The sequence below is a fragment of the Rousettus aegyptiacus genome, unplaced genomic scaffold (genome assembly GCF_014176215.1).
Source record: "Rousettus aegyptiacus isolate mRouAeg1 unplaced genomic scaffold, mRouAeg1.p scaffold_m13_p_1, whole genome shotgun sequence".
Classification (NCBI taxonomy): domain Eukaryota; kingdom Metazoa; phylum Chordata; class Mammalia; order Chiroptera; family Pteropodidae; genus Rousettus; species Rousettus aegyptiacus.
Genome location: NW_023416284.1, coordinates 179003333 through 179017729, shown reverse-complemented (window position 1 = coordinate 179017729; position 14397 = coordinate 179003333). Strand labels below are relative to the sequence as shown.

At 50.0% G+C, this 14397-nt stretch overlaps 1 protein-coding gene across 11 annotated transcripts in view; it reads right to left on the bottom strand.

Moving 5' to 3' along the window:
- The window catches only part of ARID1B (AT-rich interaction domain 1B), a 376686-nt gene that overhangs the window by 9197 nt on the left and 353092 nt on the right, over positions 1 to 14397 (bottom strand). For all 11 annotated transcript variants that reach the window (XM_036223077.1, XM_036223066.1, XM_036223086.1 and 8 more), the window contains 5 exons: positions 12072 to 12276; positions 6906 to 7044; positions 6492 to 6664; positions 3006 to 3156; positions 560 to 656 (listed from right to left, as the gene is read on the bottom strand). In XM_036223077.1, the coding sequence (XP_036078970.1) occupies positions 560 to 656; positions 3006 to 3156; positions 6492 to 6664; positions 6906 to 7044; positions 12072 to 12276 (765 nt within the window). The remainder of the gene's footprint in view (positions 1 to 559; positions 657 to 3005; positions 3157 to 6491; positions 6665 to 6905; positions 7045 to 12071; positions 12277 to 14397) is intronic.

Sequence of the window (14397 nt, the reverse complement as noted above, 5' to 3'; positions counted from 1 at the left end):
TGACGTGCAATGCTTGCATCAGGGGTGGGAGCTGAGGTGGGGTGCTGAGGTGGGGAGCTGCACAGCCCCGTATCCGAGCTGCAGAGGCTGCGCGACCCAGCGCAAACCCTTCCGGTACCGTCGAAACGTGCGGTCATTAATGTCTCACTTTTAAAAAGCCAACTAAGTTTTCACTATTAGTACATAACATTTTAGGTTGTTTTTCTACATATCCTCTTTAAAAGCATATCGACAAATTTCTGTTCTAAAAGAGTGTTTGATACAGTAATACACAAGAGACATACTTTCAAAATATACCGAGCTTGGGCTTGCTATTATTTACGAGGGTGAATGTCCTTCTTACGACATGTTATATTTGTTTCAGGATATCATCTATCAAGAGCTATTTTTAATTTGCTAGCTTCAAAACCCTGAGAATATTTTCTAGCATAAACAAATATATCATGATTTTCAAATAAATGCTAATGATCTCTGTTATACTTCCTGAAACTCTTGAGAAGTCATCCAAGTTTGTGTTTTAAACAAAAAGCACAGAGATGCGCGCCTGTCGCCAACTCACCGGCTGCTGTGGATACAGGCCAGGCTGGTGTCCTCCATATGGCGGCTGTCCTGAGGGCGGGCCTTGGCCTGGGTACTGCTGCCCATAAGGTTCATGCCTAGAATGAGGCATTCGGAGAGAACTTCATTTACAAAGGACCTCAGGCCAGGAGAGAAACGAACAGTCCATTTCCTAAAACTTTACTTTCAACAGCTTTTCTACACGCAACTTCCAGCAGAGACACTCTGGGCAGCAGCAGCACTTTTAACTTTTAGCAAAAGGAGTGGGAACGCCCACTTTGGGAAGGCTGCCAGTGTGCCGGCTGGTCCGGCAGGCACCCTCTGCCTTTGTGAGTACAGGCCCCACCCAGGCACCACGGCGTACCCGGGGAGTGTCACACAACAATGTGCCGTGACGTATTAATGAAAGCAACAAACCACGAAAACAGTCGGAGAATCAAAGCTGCATTTTTAGAAGTACCTGAACATGGGCATGTAACAGTGGAAAATGTAGCTGCTTCTCACCTTCTTATTATGAATACAAAGTGTTCAGGTTTTTAAGATGTACCTCAAAGTTAATCGAAATGGTACGGAGTTAGCTAACCACTGTATAGGTGGAGTACACAAGTTTTCAATGCCCTATGACCCTGAAAGGATAGGGAAAAGGGTAACAGGGATGATTTACACGTATTCCTATTAAATCTTAAAATGGGAATGAACAAAACATTTACTTTTTTCAAATGCTATCACACTGAGAAATTATAAATACCATAAAAAACAGCACATTAAAAAAGAAATAGATCTGAAATTTAAAAAAACAAAGTGGTTTAGTTAGTATATTGATCCCGGAGGAAAGGGAATACTTGAACTGAATATATTTCTAAACTGGTCAAGGAATGAGAATAATAAAATAAATATGTTTAGACCACTTGTCAAACAGATACTGAAGAAGTTTCTGCTAATGACACTGATATCTAGAAGGCAGATTCTAGTTAGGAGGAAAAAAATACAATAAGCAACACTTTCCGGAAGAGAAAACTTAGCAACGGGGTAAACTCTAACGTGAAAGAGCCTAAACGACGTAAACCCAGGCCATGCGATGTTCTAGAAGGCCTTCCAGAAGAAACAGGAAAGTGCCTCTGATGGGTTCCCTTAAGAATATAAGTCTCAGGACAATTGTTCTCCCTCTAACCTCATCAGCGCCCCCCCCCCCCGAGCTTTTCCCGGACCCTCAAAAACAAACCACATCTAAGTAAAACCCTTGATTCAGTACACTAAACACTACACAACAATTAAGTGATTAATGCAGATAATACAAATAAACATTCCCCATACCCAGCCAGAGTGAGAATCGCAAGTCCACGGTACTCCGGGGAAGTACCACGTCACTCTGAGCCCGTGATGGCTACGTAACATCAAGAACCAGGCTCACATAAAAACGCCAGGCACGAGACAGAGTTTTCAAACTTCCCCGCTTTGCATTAAACCAGGGAACCTTCCCTGTGCCCCCATGCGGGCTGACGGCGGGGTCCACTATGACCGCAGGGACTCTGAAGAATGTGACAGAGAGCCTCCCTGCTCTGGGGCGTGTCAGTGTGGCTACGGCTAGAAGAGCCCTTGCTTGTGCCTCGACTTTTGTTTCTTTAAAAATCACCGACATTATATCGAATCGTTGAATCTCTGCTGTTGAGCACTTCCCTCAGGAGGCAGGGGAGGGGCTTCTGCACACGGGCACAGCAGGACGGAGCTACCCCAAGGTTTTCTGTTCCCTCCCCAAGGCATTTCAGCAACTTTCCTACTTTCTCATTCAACACAAACCCGTCTGGGTCAGGGCTGTGATCTAACTCGCCTCTCCACCGTCAGGACGCCATCTGAAAAAAGGCCTGTGCTATGGCTGGAGATGGTTACAAAGGAGCAGAGGATGCTGTGAAAACGCTCCCGGGGGGAGGGGGACGGCCCAAGGAACAGCGCCTGAAGAGCTTCGCAAGAAGTCACCATGACCGGTGGCCGCCCAGAGCCCAGCGGGGCTGCCAGGCGCACACTGTCCCTGAAGGATGCAGCGTGGCGGGAGGTACAGAGGTGGCGCTGGACACCCAGCAGCTCTCAGCGGATCACAAGACGGGGCCGCGCCTGAGAGATGGAGGTGTCGGCCTCAGGGAGCTGACGGAGCACTTGAGCGCCGGGAGGACCAGAGGGCGTGGGGCAGGCCCGGCCCCAGCGTCACTCAGCGTCACTCTAACTCGAGCTTTTGGTGGGCATTCACGTAGAAAAACACAGCCGCGCTTGGTGGCCTGGGGACAAGGCCTTCCTGACACTGCCTGCTGGGGGCAGCCGTCCGGCGCACGGTCCTTACTGGCTCCGGCAGGAAAGGAGACGCTGGGTCATCGGCTACCAGGGCCCAGGACAGGTGCCGGGAGGAAAGCGCGGCTTCCAGGACGCCGCCTCATCCTCACCTCGGAAACACTCACCTTCGATCGTAACTGGTTCCATAGGGAAACTGCGGCCGCTGCCCCAGGCCCAGACTGGACATCGCTCCAGAGGGACTTTGGTTGTACATGTCCTGCATGCCGCTGGTGGGCAGCTGTCCTTGCGTCATAAAGGGCTCACTACTTCCAGGCACTGCAATATTTTAAATAACAGGTAAAATTAAGCATTTTCATAAGCCGAAGGGCCCAAACAGCCCTTTCTAGTCATTTGTCATTCTAAGGCAGACGTGTATCTCATCCCTAACACGACTGATGATGTGGATGAAGGAGCGGAAGGTCTGGTGTCAAGATGGGCCCAGTGGGGGCAGAATTCTAAGCCGGACCCCAAGATCCCCACACCCCATGTGCACGCCTCGTGTGAGCCCCTCCCTGAGTGTGGGCAGAACGCTGAGTGTGATGGACGTTGTTCCCATGAGTATGTTACATCGCACGGCAAAAGGGACTCCACAGACGTAACTCAAGTTCCTCACTGGCTGACTGAGTTAACCAAGAGAGTGTTCAGCTGTGCCCTTCCAATCTCATCTCAAGGTCACAGACGGACCAAGTCACCTTCCCGCTGGTTTTGAAGAAGCCTTGTGGTGGACAGGGCCATGCATGGGGAGGGGTGGGAGCCTCTAGGAACTGCGAAGGTCCCCAGACGACGGTCAACAAGACAGTGGGACCTCATTCCACAACTGCCGGGAACCGACACTGCCAATAACCTGAACGGGCGTGGAAGAGGACCCCGAGCCTCACGAGCTGGCATCCTGGCTGACACCATGAAGTCTGCTGTGCGAGCCCCAGAGCTGAGAACCCCCAGCAACTGTGAGGTCATAAATTCACGTCGTTTTAAGTTAAGTTCGTGGTAATCTGTTATGCAGAAGTACTGAAAATGCATGTAGTCCCACACCCAAGTTAGTCTGCTTCTGAGGTTATTTTCCTGTCTGTAAAATGAAGTTGGTTAACACCACCGCATGGAATGATGGCGAGGAAGAGATGAAATACACTTATCAAGTTAGTTCCCTTCCTTTATGGGGGGCGGAGAGTGAAAACCTTAACATAAACAACGCATCCACCGACTCACTCCAAAATCAGGATAAAGAAAATCACCAGGGAGTTAAGAACAACTCAAGTATGGATGAACTACAACTATCTCTATCAGGGGGCAGAGTGGCAATTAGGTCAAATATGCAAATTAGCATCAGCTCAGAGCCTGAAGGAAATTGGGTCAAGCCCAGAAACTCGCCTGGAGGCAAATTAAACATTTTAATGCAAATCTTAATTGACGTACACCACCACTACCTTCTGTATCCCATGAAGGTTACTTTTCACGGCAGGCACGGGAGGCAAAGGCGGATTACAGTTTTGTGAGCTGATAAATTGTCGGTTGGTGGAGAGGGGCGCGGAATGAACCCCGACAGTGGCGGAGGGCACCTTCCTCTGCAATGCGCTCTCGCATGCTTTATCTCATCTGATCTCCGCCACCCCGCGGCAGAGCCGGTTTGCATGCCACTTTCCATTTCACAGATGTGAAGACAGAGACAGACGAAAATTAAGGGGGATGAGTAAAGTTAAATAGCTTAATTCTCCAGCACACAAATAGGTCTTAAAAATCAATATGAAATTTGACTGACGAGTTAAAAAATGAGGTAACATACATAAATGGAATATTACAGAAAAAGAAAAATAAATGGTCAATAAATATATGAAAAGATGTGTGACCTAACAATTAAAGAAATCCAAGATAAAACAATTACGAGGCCTTCGTATGGGCAGATATTAAAGTGCCTGATAGTAATCATTTCTCAGTTCGGGAGTGGGGGGGCGGGAGATGCACCCAACAACACTCATGGCAAGCGTATTAAAGGGGTGTAACTTCTGCTGGCGCCTGTGACGGGAGGCTGTACTGTGGCGACTCCCTATAAAAGCACGTCTGTGGGTACTGAGGCACAGTGAGACTGGGCTCGACCAGCGGTGACCACTGGGAAGTGTCATGCGGTGGAGACCGGGAGGCGCTTGTCATCTTGGAGTGCCCCTTTCTGAGAGCCACCCAGTGTCGTGCAGTGCCCAGGAGACTCCACGGAAAGGCCCCAGTGGTGGCCCTCGGCTGAAAGCCTCTGCTGAGTTTCCAGTAGGGCCTCCCCATGACACCAGCCATTCTAGTGACATCCCAGCTCCAGCAGAGCTCTCAAATCAGTCTTCCGGATGAGGGCAGCTGGCTGCCCCAGTGTCCCGGCCGACAGCCACGGAGTGAAGGACGACCCCCCCCCCCCCCCGCCAGGACTGTACACAGAGCGGCCGACCACAGCAGGCGGGGCCCAGGCCGCCAGGCTCCGGAGTCTGAGACTGGGCTCTGTCGCCCGTGAGCTGGGTCTCCCTGGGTCACAGCAGCAGCAACAGCAGCAGCAAGAACAAAGAGCAGGGTTTCCACTGATGTTGGTCATTAAATAAAAATCCAAGGGTACCACCAAGTTCACTGACAGAATAAGGTGAACTGCGGATGGAAACTTCACTGTCACAGGGCTAGGGCTGTAAGCAAATCCGTCTCCTATGGGTTTCATCTGCTCTGATTAGGAACTAAACACACCAGCACTGTAAGGTCGGGGAGCTGAGAGATGCTGGGGAAATGTGACACGGAGTTGGCCTCTGAGCCACTACCGAGGGCCTAGCAAGATAATCCACCGTCATCCTCCATCCTCTCCAATTTTCCTTCATAATCAGAACAACTGTAGGTACAAGGAAACAAAAGAAACACAACTCTCGCTGTCTAACAGCATGTCGGTAGGATACTGGAACGGTTCGCGATAACATTTGAAGCCAGATTCCAAATATTACTAATTATTTTTCCATATTATTGTCATATTTTCAGAGTCTAAAAGTGTAATATAACCACCAACAGCACTAACAAAATGTTCTCTCTAGCACCTCATACCACTAAGGAAAACGGCTACCTCCAACATTCATGAACCTTTTGAATTACTGAGTTGATGGATTTATTGCATGTTCTGCAAAATCTGTACTTGGAATAAGCAGCTCTGAGCTTTTGAAAGGAAAAGGTATAGATTATCTTGCTTTAGGTAACAGATACATCTGAAATATTATACTATATAAAACAGTCTGTAGTTTAGTTTTCGTTTGTCCCCTCAGGAGAGTGTGGACCCCACGAGGAATGAGGTCTGATCTGCCACCATACCCGCCAGCACCCGGCCCCAGCCCTGCCCGGCCCAGGCTGTGCCCACCCCCTGTGGATGCCAGTCACTCTCTGTGGGCTGCACCGCATTAACTCAGTGAGTCCTCAGGACACCCTTCCGGCGCCCCATTATCACCCCGGTTTCTAGGGGAGGAAGTGGGGTGCAGAGATGCTAAGTGCGTTCCCTCAGGGGCAGATGGTTAAGACTCAGCCGCAGGGACTCAAACGCGCCTGATCTGCACCATGCAGGCGCCTCGGTTGCAGCGGGCGGAGGCGGGGCCTGGCCGCACCGCGCCTACCTTTTCTCATGCCGCCAAAGGGGTCCTTGTTGGGCTCGTAGGGCACCCTGCCCATCACGTCCGGCATGCTCATGCCCTGCTGGTACGGGGCGCTCGGGGTCATGGAGTTCCGTTTTGGGAACGAGGAATCGCTCGTGTCCGAGAACGGGTCGTGCACACTGACCGTACTGCTTCTGAGATGAGAAAAAGGAAAGCTTAATGATGGAGCGGGAGTCACAGCCAAACGCTGCCTCAGAAAATAAGGCAACCTTGAAATCTGTAAATGTAAAAAGTATCCAAAATAAATCAAATGAATAAAACTAGCTGCTATCAACATTTAAAAACTTATTAGGGGCACCGTTTCTTTTCTCTATAACGTTTGCTCCAGAAAGTTAAGAGACAAATCCGATTCTGTATGGCTCATAGTCGGCATACCTTCCGCCTTGCATTGGGGTCATCTGTCCATGAGGGGTGGAGGCTGGCGTAGGTGGCTTCAGGTCACCCGGAACCTCTGCCATCGAATTACTGCCAGTGGACTGGGGGGTCTGTGGACCTTGCAAGGATCCTGAGTTAGCTGATGATAGTAAGTACCAAGAGAAAAAAGGGGGAAAAAACAGGTCATCAAATTAAGGTCATCTTTGCTAGTTACAAAAAAAGAAAAAGAAAAAAAAAAAGAAAAGATGCCATCATAATAGGAATAACAATATCCATTGCTGGTAACGTAGTAAAATTAGTTGCTCTCACATATTTTGTAAAATATAAGTATAGTGGGCATATTACATTGTATCAGTTTCAGGTATACAATGTTATAATTTGGTATTTGTGTATGTTACAAAATGATCACCACAGTAAGTTAACATCCATCACCATACATAGTTACAATTTTTTTTCTTGTGATAAGAACTCAAATTGTTTATAGTGAAAATTGGTAAGTAAACGTTTTTTCAGTAAACTATTTAGAAACATTACTTATGAGCTGTAAAGCATTTTGACTAGGTAATTGCTTTCCTGGGCATTTATCCCAAGAAAATAATCTGATATAAAAAAGATTTTAGGCAGAAAATGTTTATTTCAGTTTTGTTTAGAATGCTGACAATCTAAATGTCTGAGAATAAGGAAAAATGGGATTGAAAATTTGGGTGTATCAATCTGATGGGCTACTACTGTGCTGTTTGAGAAAATTAGAAAAATTAGTTCTGCTTAGGCAATGAGAAATGTTTCAGTTGGAAGCGATGATACAAATTAATAATGAACCTTATGTCTGATTTCGACACCTCCTTAACATCTGGATATGTTTATGCTCTGTCATTGGGAATGATTTTTGGAGCTATGAAATCAGATTTGTAATTATCAAACACAATGCTGGTTTAGAATTCCTTAATGTCATTATCAGAGTTCTGAGACTTGGCTTTAACTATAAATATACTTGAATAACAGAGCTCAAATCGTTTCGAAACTGAACTGGGATTAATGAAGAAATCAGCCTCATCTTATAGGAAAAATATATTATTTTAAGGCTTTTTGCCCTATCCTCAGCATGTGAGGTGTTCGACAGATACTGGTTTCACTTATTAATTACTGAATAATATGCTCACTAATGTGCTCTCTTCTGTGCCTGGATTCTACCAGTGGAACCCCTGCCCCCATGCAGGTCACAATTAAATACCTTTGCAACCATACCCAATGGCAGAATTACCGACTGCTTGTAAATAATATCACTGGGTAAGCTGATAGTTGCAGTTCCTTTCCTATGCAGTTTTCAAGGCCCATGACAAAGATCACTATCCACATTTTACTTTAGGGGAAACTGAGTCAAACTGCTCACTAGAGACTGGAGAGTGCTATAAGGGGTTGGCAGTGGCAAAGGCTGTATCGCTCCTGCTTAGAAAGCCCCAGGCGTCTGAGTGTGGCCACCTCTAGCCAGAGCGGGTCTGCCCGGGTCTGCCTGGCTCTGGCCTGGCTGGGACTAAGTGCTGACGATGGGCCAGCAGAGCTGTGTGTTCTGTATACCGTGTCCCCTGGGTGTCCCCTGGGTACCTAGGACTGTCCCCTGTACCCAGGGCAGTTTTCAGATATGCCAGGAAAACTTACTTTTAAGGTAAGTTATCTTTTTAGATGTAGTTATCTTAAAAGAAAAACACACTAACTCATGCTTATAAAACCAAATGCTGGTGAAACCCTAAAAACTTCATATTAAACAAGTAAATGTGATAAACAAAGTAGAGTCTTTTATAAACCCATAAGGGTAACCCTGCAGCCGCGCCTGCCCCAGAGAGCGGGCAGAGGTGGGAACGGGAGCCCCCAGTCCGGACCGAGCACACGGCAGCCACACACATCCCTGGAAACCCGGCTCACAAGGCTGTGACTTCGGAATGACCCTTATTTACAAGTATTCACATTTATAGCTCATTAAAAAAAAAGCAGAAAGTAAAAATTCTTCCCCTTGCCAGTGTTTCTTCCTCTCCTTCCAGGAAAAAAAAAAAAAATGAATGCGACCTCTTGAAGCTCCATTAATAGCCAAGGCTGGCACACTCTCTAGGATATCCCTACCTTTTGCCAGAAGCTACAAATGTATACTCGAAAGTAAACAATGGAAAGGTTATTGAAGGTTAAGTACATTCACACACTTCAGACTGTACAGCCAGACTCCTAGCTGGGAAGATAATTTACACAGCACGAACCTGGTGCCCTAGTTCTGCCTGGGGTTGCAGGAAGTAGGGTAGGGAGAAAGAAGAATAGCTGATCTGTCCCAGGTCTACAGTGACTAGAGGTCACCCAGAGGGCACCTTTGTTTATAACCTGAGCCCCTTCCTCATTTATCTTCCACTGAGGATTCCCTAGTTGGATCCATGACAGGTTTTGTGACATCACCTGTCAGCTAATAATAGAAACGCAGTCAGCCACCTGCCAGCAAAGATGGATGGGTTTTCGGTTACAGACTTTCTTACTGAATGTGGAGCCTCCTTGGCCACCCCCAACCTCAGGGCTTACAGGAGGCCCAGGCCACCTGGGGAAGCAGCTCCTGTGGCTGCTCATCAGAACTCCACACGCACTTAGTTTTACTCTAACGAGATCTCCACTGGCGCCCCAGAGATGTGACGGCACCCCGGGCCTGGCTCAGGCTCCGTCTGGGGGCCTGCTTCCACGGCTTGCTCTGGTCGCTGGAAGGCTGGAGTCAGCTGGACCTCTGTGTGGGAAGCCACGCGGCCAGTCCGCAGTGAAGTCCTGACGCCCCCGAAGGGCTGACAGAACTGAATTTCAGGTCCCTGTCAGACACGCCAAATCAAAACGGGAATACAGACTGATGATTCAGAATGCTCTCAGCTGGAGACAGCCAAATGACTCAGGATCTAAGTGGGTTCAGAGTGACTACTCCCAAAAATACCCTAGAACGTCTCACGGGAATCTTTTAGTCTCGTTTGCATGGATATGCTGCTGGTAAGGAATAAACTACAGTTGTGTTCTTAAGGAAAAAACTGACTTCGAAGAACTCAAATTCTGGCTGAAAATTAGTTTTTAAAAAGTTTTGTAGTACGTGAGACCCTGAAATGCAAATTGTTGGAAACAGTTTTTTTCCTTCTTCGACGACAAAAACGTTTCAGAGACAATGCCCTTGATGACAGCTCTGGAGCCAGAGAGGACACTGGCTCATGGACGGTGGGGAGGCGCCTGGCCCTGGGTTACACACTGACCACTCACTGGCCCGCTGACCCGCCCGCGGCTCGGTCTCGCTGGGCGGTGCGCCCCGAGCAGCGCACGGAGCATGCCGGATGAGCCGACTGGGACGGGTGCAGGGAACGGTCCCCCTCGCCCGCGGCTGGCTTCCCAAGACGTCAGCTCCGTTTGGACCACGGAGAAAATGGATCATCCCAGTGCGTCTGCAACCCAAGCTCTTTGTGCAGTTAAAACAGCGGCGTAAACGAGGAGGAAAAGGGCCGGGCCGACTGCTAGGAGAACAGGCCGAGGGAGCTCCGCCTCAGCGGGCCCCCGAGCGACGCTGACGCACGCCGGGGGCGCTGTCCTCCACGCGCGCGCGCGGCCCCCTCGGCGACGCGCGCTCCCTCCCGGCAAGTGGAGCACGCCTTTAGGTCTTTGCGGACGGCGCCGCTTTGACCCCCACGCCCCACTGGGCTTTTATTTTGGAAAAAGTTTCAGAGCTGTTCATGGGCAGCTTGTTTTACTCTGTGGATGCGATGTTGTGAGCGGTTTAGAATTGGGTTTCGCAGGTTTTCAGGTACACTGTAACTGGCAAAGGCTTCGGGTCTCCGAGGGTGCGGTCAGTGAGGAGGTTTCTGCTTGTACGAGAACTGACAGCTCGAAGTCTGGGCATATTTGCTGCAAGTGCACGCTGGGCCTAAGCGGCGTTCACGGGAGATCCGCTGATTAGCGACCGTGGCTGTCAACGCGGCCACCCAGACGGCAGCTAAACTTCTTTCTTTGGCTCATAAATACCATCTCTACGTGGAAACATTTTACCCGTTACAGGGGTATCTCAAGTTCAGGCAGACGAGTATGCTGGGTGCGGGTGTAATTCCAGTGCCGGACGGCACAGGGCAAAGCCCAGCCCTCCCGCTCACGATCGATGCGACTTTGGGCCACTTAGATTTTACGTGCCTTAGTTTTCTTATGGATTTTAAAACAGCGTCTGTACCAGAGGTCTGACGGGGAGAGTAAATGACAGGGCACCTAGGTGCCTGGCGCCCTGAGGGTGCTCAGGACACACTGGCCACTAGCTCTGCCATTTCAGCCCGCAGCGAGCCTGTGCCACGGGGTTGTGGCAGGTCTGACCGGCCCCATGGACAGCACAGGTAAGTAATGACCGTCGCAGGGCTTGAGATGGCCAGAAACAGACAACAGTCGAATTGAACTCGAGTGAGGTCACCTCCCAGAACTAAGGAGAGTGCAAATTTCTTCTCATCTTAAATACTGTACTTATCAGAACATAACGATCTAGTAATTTCAAATTTGAAACCTCGACAGGAAGAACGAAGGCTGGCAGGAAGAGCGACAGGGTCCCCGACGGCTGAGAGGAGACGCAGCGGAGAAGGCAGGTGTCGTCGGCCCGGCGTGCCGATGAGAATTCGGGGACCCGCCGTCACTCCTAAGAGTCCTGGCCGCAGTGTCAAAGCTCACTGGGCCCCACCCCCTTCTCCGAGTAGGGCTGTCTGGCCTTTACCGGGACAATGTGACCCTCAACGTGAGAGCCTGCTGGGCAGGGGACATTAGGAACTACGTCCCGACTCTGAGTGCCCGCAACGGGCCGAGCTGCGGGAACCGACCCGGCGAGCAGGGGCCAGCACCGCTCGCAGGGGCACGGGCCTGCACAGGTCAGACGGATGCTTCGAAATGCTGGGGAACCAACGTGTGAGCTCGGAACGCTGAAGTCTCTGCTGACTAAACGAGGGACGGCTACGGTGGTGCCTCCACGTGCCCGGTTTTACCCTCTTCCCCCAAGCACGGCCGTCGCTGGGCTCCAGTAAACAGACGAGGCGAAACGCTCCTTCCTCTGCAAGACCCCGCTGCTGTCTGCTTTCCCGTGGAGAGGCCTCCTCAGACCCCTGCGCGGCAGGAGGGGGCGCCGGCTGCAGTGCTCCCACTTACCAGGAGATGGCGGCTGCAGCTTGGGCTGCTTCTTGGTCTCCCCGGTGCTGAAGACTTCTGGCGGGGGCTCCTCCCCGCGCTCGATCTTGCACTCGAAGGCAAACAGGTACTGGATGTACTGCTTTTTCAGGGAGCTCGCTGCACTGCTTGAAGTGCCAACGTTGAGGTTGGTGGCCAGCTCACGCCACTTCTTGTTTTTATTAACCTAGCAAAAAAAAAAAAAAAAAAAAAAAAAAGGCAGGATCACTGGTTTGCAGCAAAGTGACTTGTTTAAAGCCAGGAGACAAAAAAAGCACTTAATGACTTGGTTTACTTTTTTTTTTTTCATTTGCCTCTTTTAACTAATGCTCATTACTCCCACTCGGTGCTGCAAAGGCAGCATTTCCAGTTACAAAACCATTAAGGAACCTGCTGATGGCTACATAAAAAGCCTTGCTCGTTGTGACTCTTCTGCCTGGTGCATCTCCGGACGCCTCGCACTTGTCCAGAGCCGGTGCTTCTCAGGGATGGGCGATTTATCTGAGCAAATGCACACACTCACTCACACTTATCCTCATCCCATCTGATTAAAAAAAAAAAGTGTCTAAAAACTAATTTAAAAAGCAGTAACAGAATTATTTTGCAATTTAAGTGAGCCTTGGTATGAAAAACAGTGTTTCCTTTCAACGGCCACGAGCTCCCACGAAGGTGAGCCGGTAATTCTGGCCACATCCATCCCCCCACATGACACTTTCTTGCGGTGCTGGGGAAAGGGACCCTTGATGCAAAGGCGAACAAGGCGCCCGACCAAATGACCCCAACTTAAATGCCCAGCACAAGCCGTCACACCTGGCTGGGCTCTATGAAGCCACCAGCTGGCCTACATCGCAGGCACCTGGAGCTCGTGAACGGGCAGGGCCACACCAGACCTTCCAAGGTTCCACCCACACTCAGGCAGCAGAGAATACGGTGCAAAAAAAAAAAAAAAGTCCTAGAACGTTACATAAAGATTTTAGGTATTTTAACCTTTTGATCCCACTGGGGAACAGAGTTATGAAAGGTTAAATGCATGAATGAAACATGAGGACCCGAGAATAAACGCTTGGGGAGTATTTTGCCTTTAGATGCATCCTGTGTTCGATACGTGGTAATCGTTAAGGGGACAAGTGGTTTTTAATGAAATGTTAAATTTTTGTATTCAAACTTTCTCACAAAGCTCTTTATAACCTTTTACTTAGTACTAAGTGGTGCATGATCAACCACAGAATGCTCACGGAAATGCTTAATGCCACTTTGGGCACTTAATGCCAGCCTGTGGCGAGCTGGCCTGTGGGTTGCTTCAGCAACGAAGCAGAGTGCTCCCTGGGGCACCCCGAAGGGCAAGGCTTTGAGCTGATCCATGTGTGGGGCAGCACCAGCTCCGGCCACATCTGATGGTCGCCGGGCAGACGGGCGTGAATGACCAACGTCAAACGCTCACTACTGTGAATCATAGCTACAGTCGAGCGATCCTCATTAGCTAAGCCAGCAGAGCCCTGCTCACAGACCTGGCTTGGTAATAGCACAGCTGAGTCAGAATAAGGTGTCCAGACAATCTCTACGTGTCTGTGATGGGTAACCCCAATCTGTTTAGCATCCTGGGGATCCTAAACAAATTGATGCCAGGTCATGGAGGAGAGAGGCCAAGGGGTTTAGGTGCAGAGGGGAGGTGAGCATCTCGATCTCTCCCTTTGCAGACCGCCTCTCACACTTAGTTGGTCTGTAGCGTATGACTTACCATCTGATTACACGAGGCTCTGAATCAAGCTACAGTTGTTTTGGTTGTAGGTCGCAGGTCCCTGGTGGGATGGGGCGCCTCAGGGAGGCTGAGAACAAAGACCTCTCCTGCACCCCCAAAGCTGTGCAGCACTTAGACTAGGGCGGGCCCTCAACGATACCCAGGGATTAGGTGACTTGCCCTTGGATAGTTAGTGACCTGGGCCACCTGGGTGGAATGCAGGGTTCCTCACTGTGTTTTAGGCACCTGGGGCGCACAGTGGCTCCCTTCGCCGACCTGGGTGCGAGCCCAGGTACGGACAGGTTTCAACGCTCCCCAGGGAACTCCAACGCACAGCGAGGCCTCGCGTCTGCTGGAGGATGGGCGGAGCACGCGCTCTGGGCCAGGCCCCCCACTTTCCCAGGGGTCCCCGGCCTCGGTGCCGGCGCACTTTATCCTGTTAGTGTCTCATCTCTCGTGTGGGGCTGACGACCGGGAGGGGATTTTGCGGGGACTGGGAAAGACCAAGGCAATGACACAGGAGAAGCACAGCGCCCTGCACGGAGCGAGCAGGTGCGAGCAGGTGCGTGT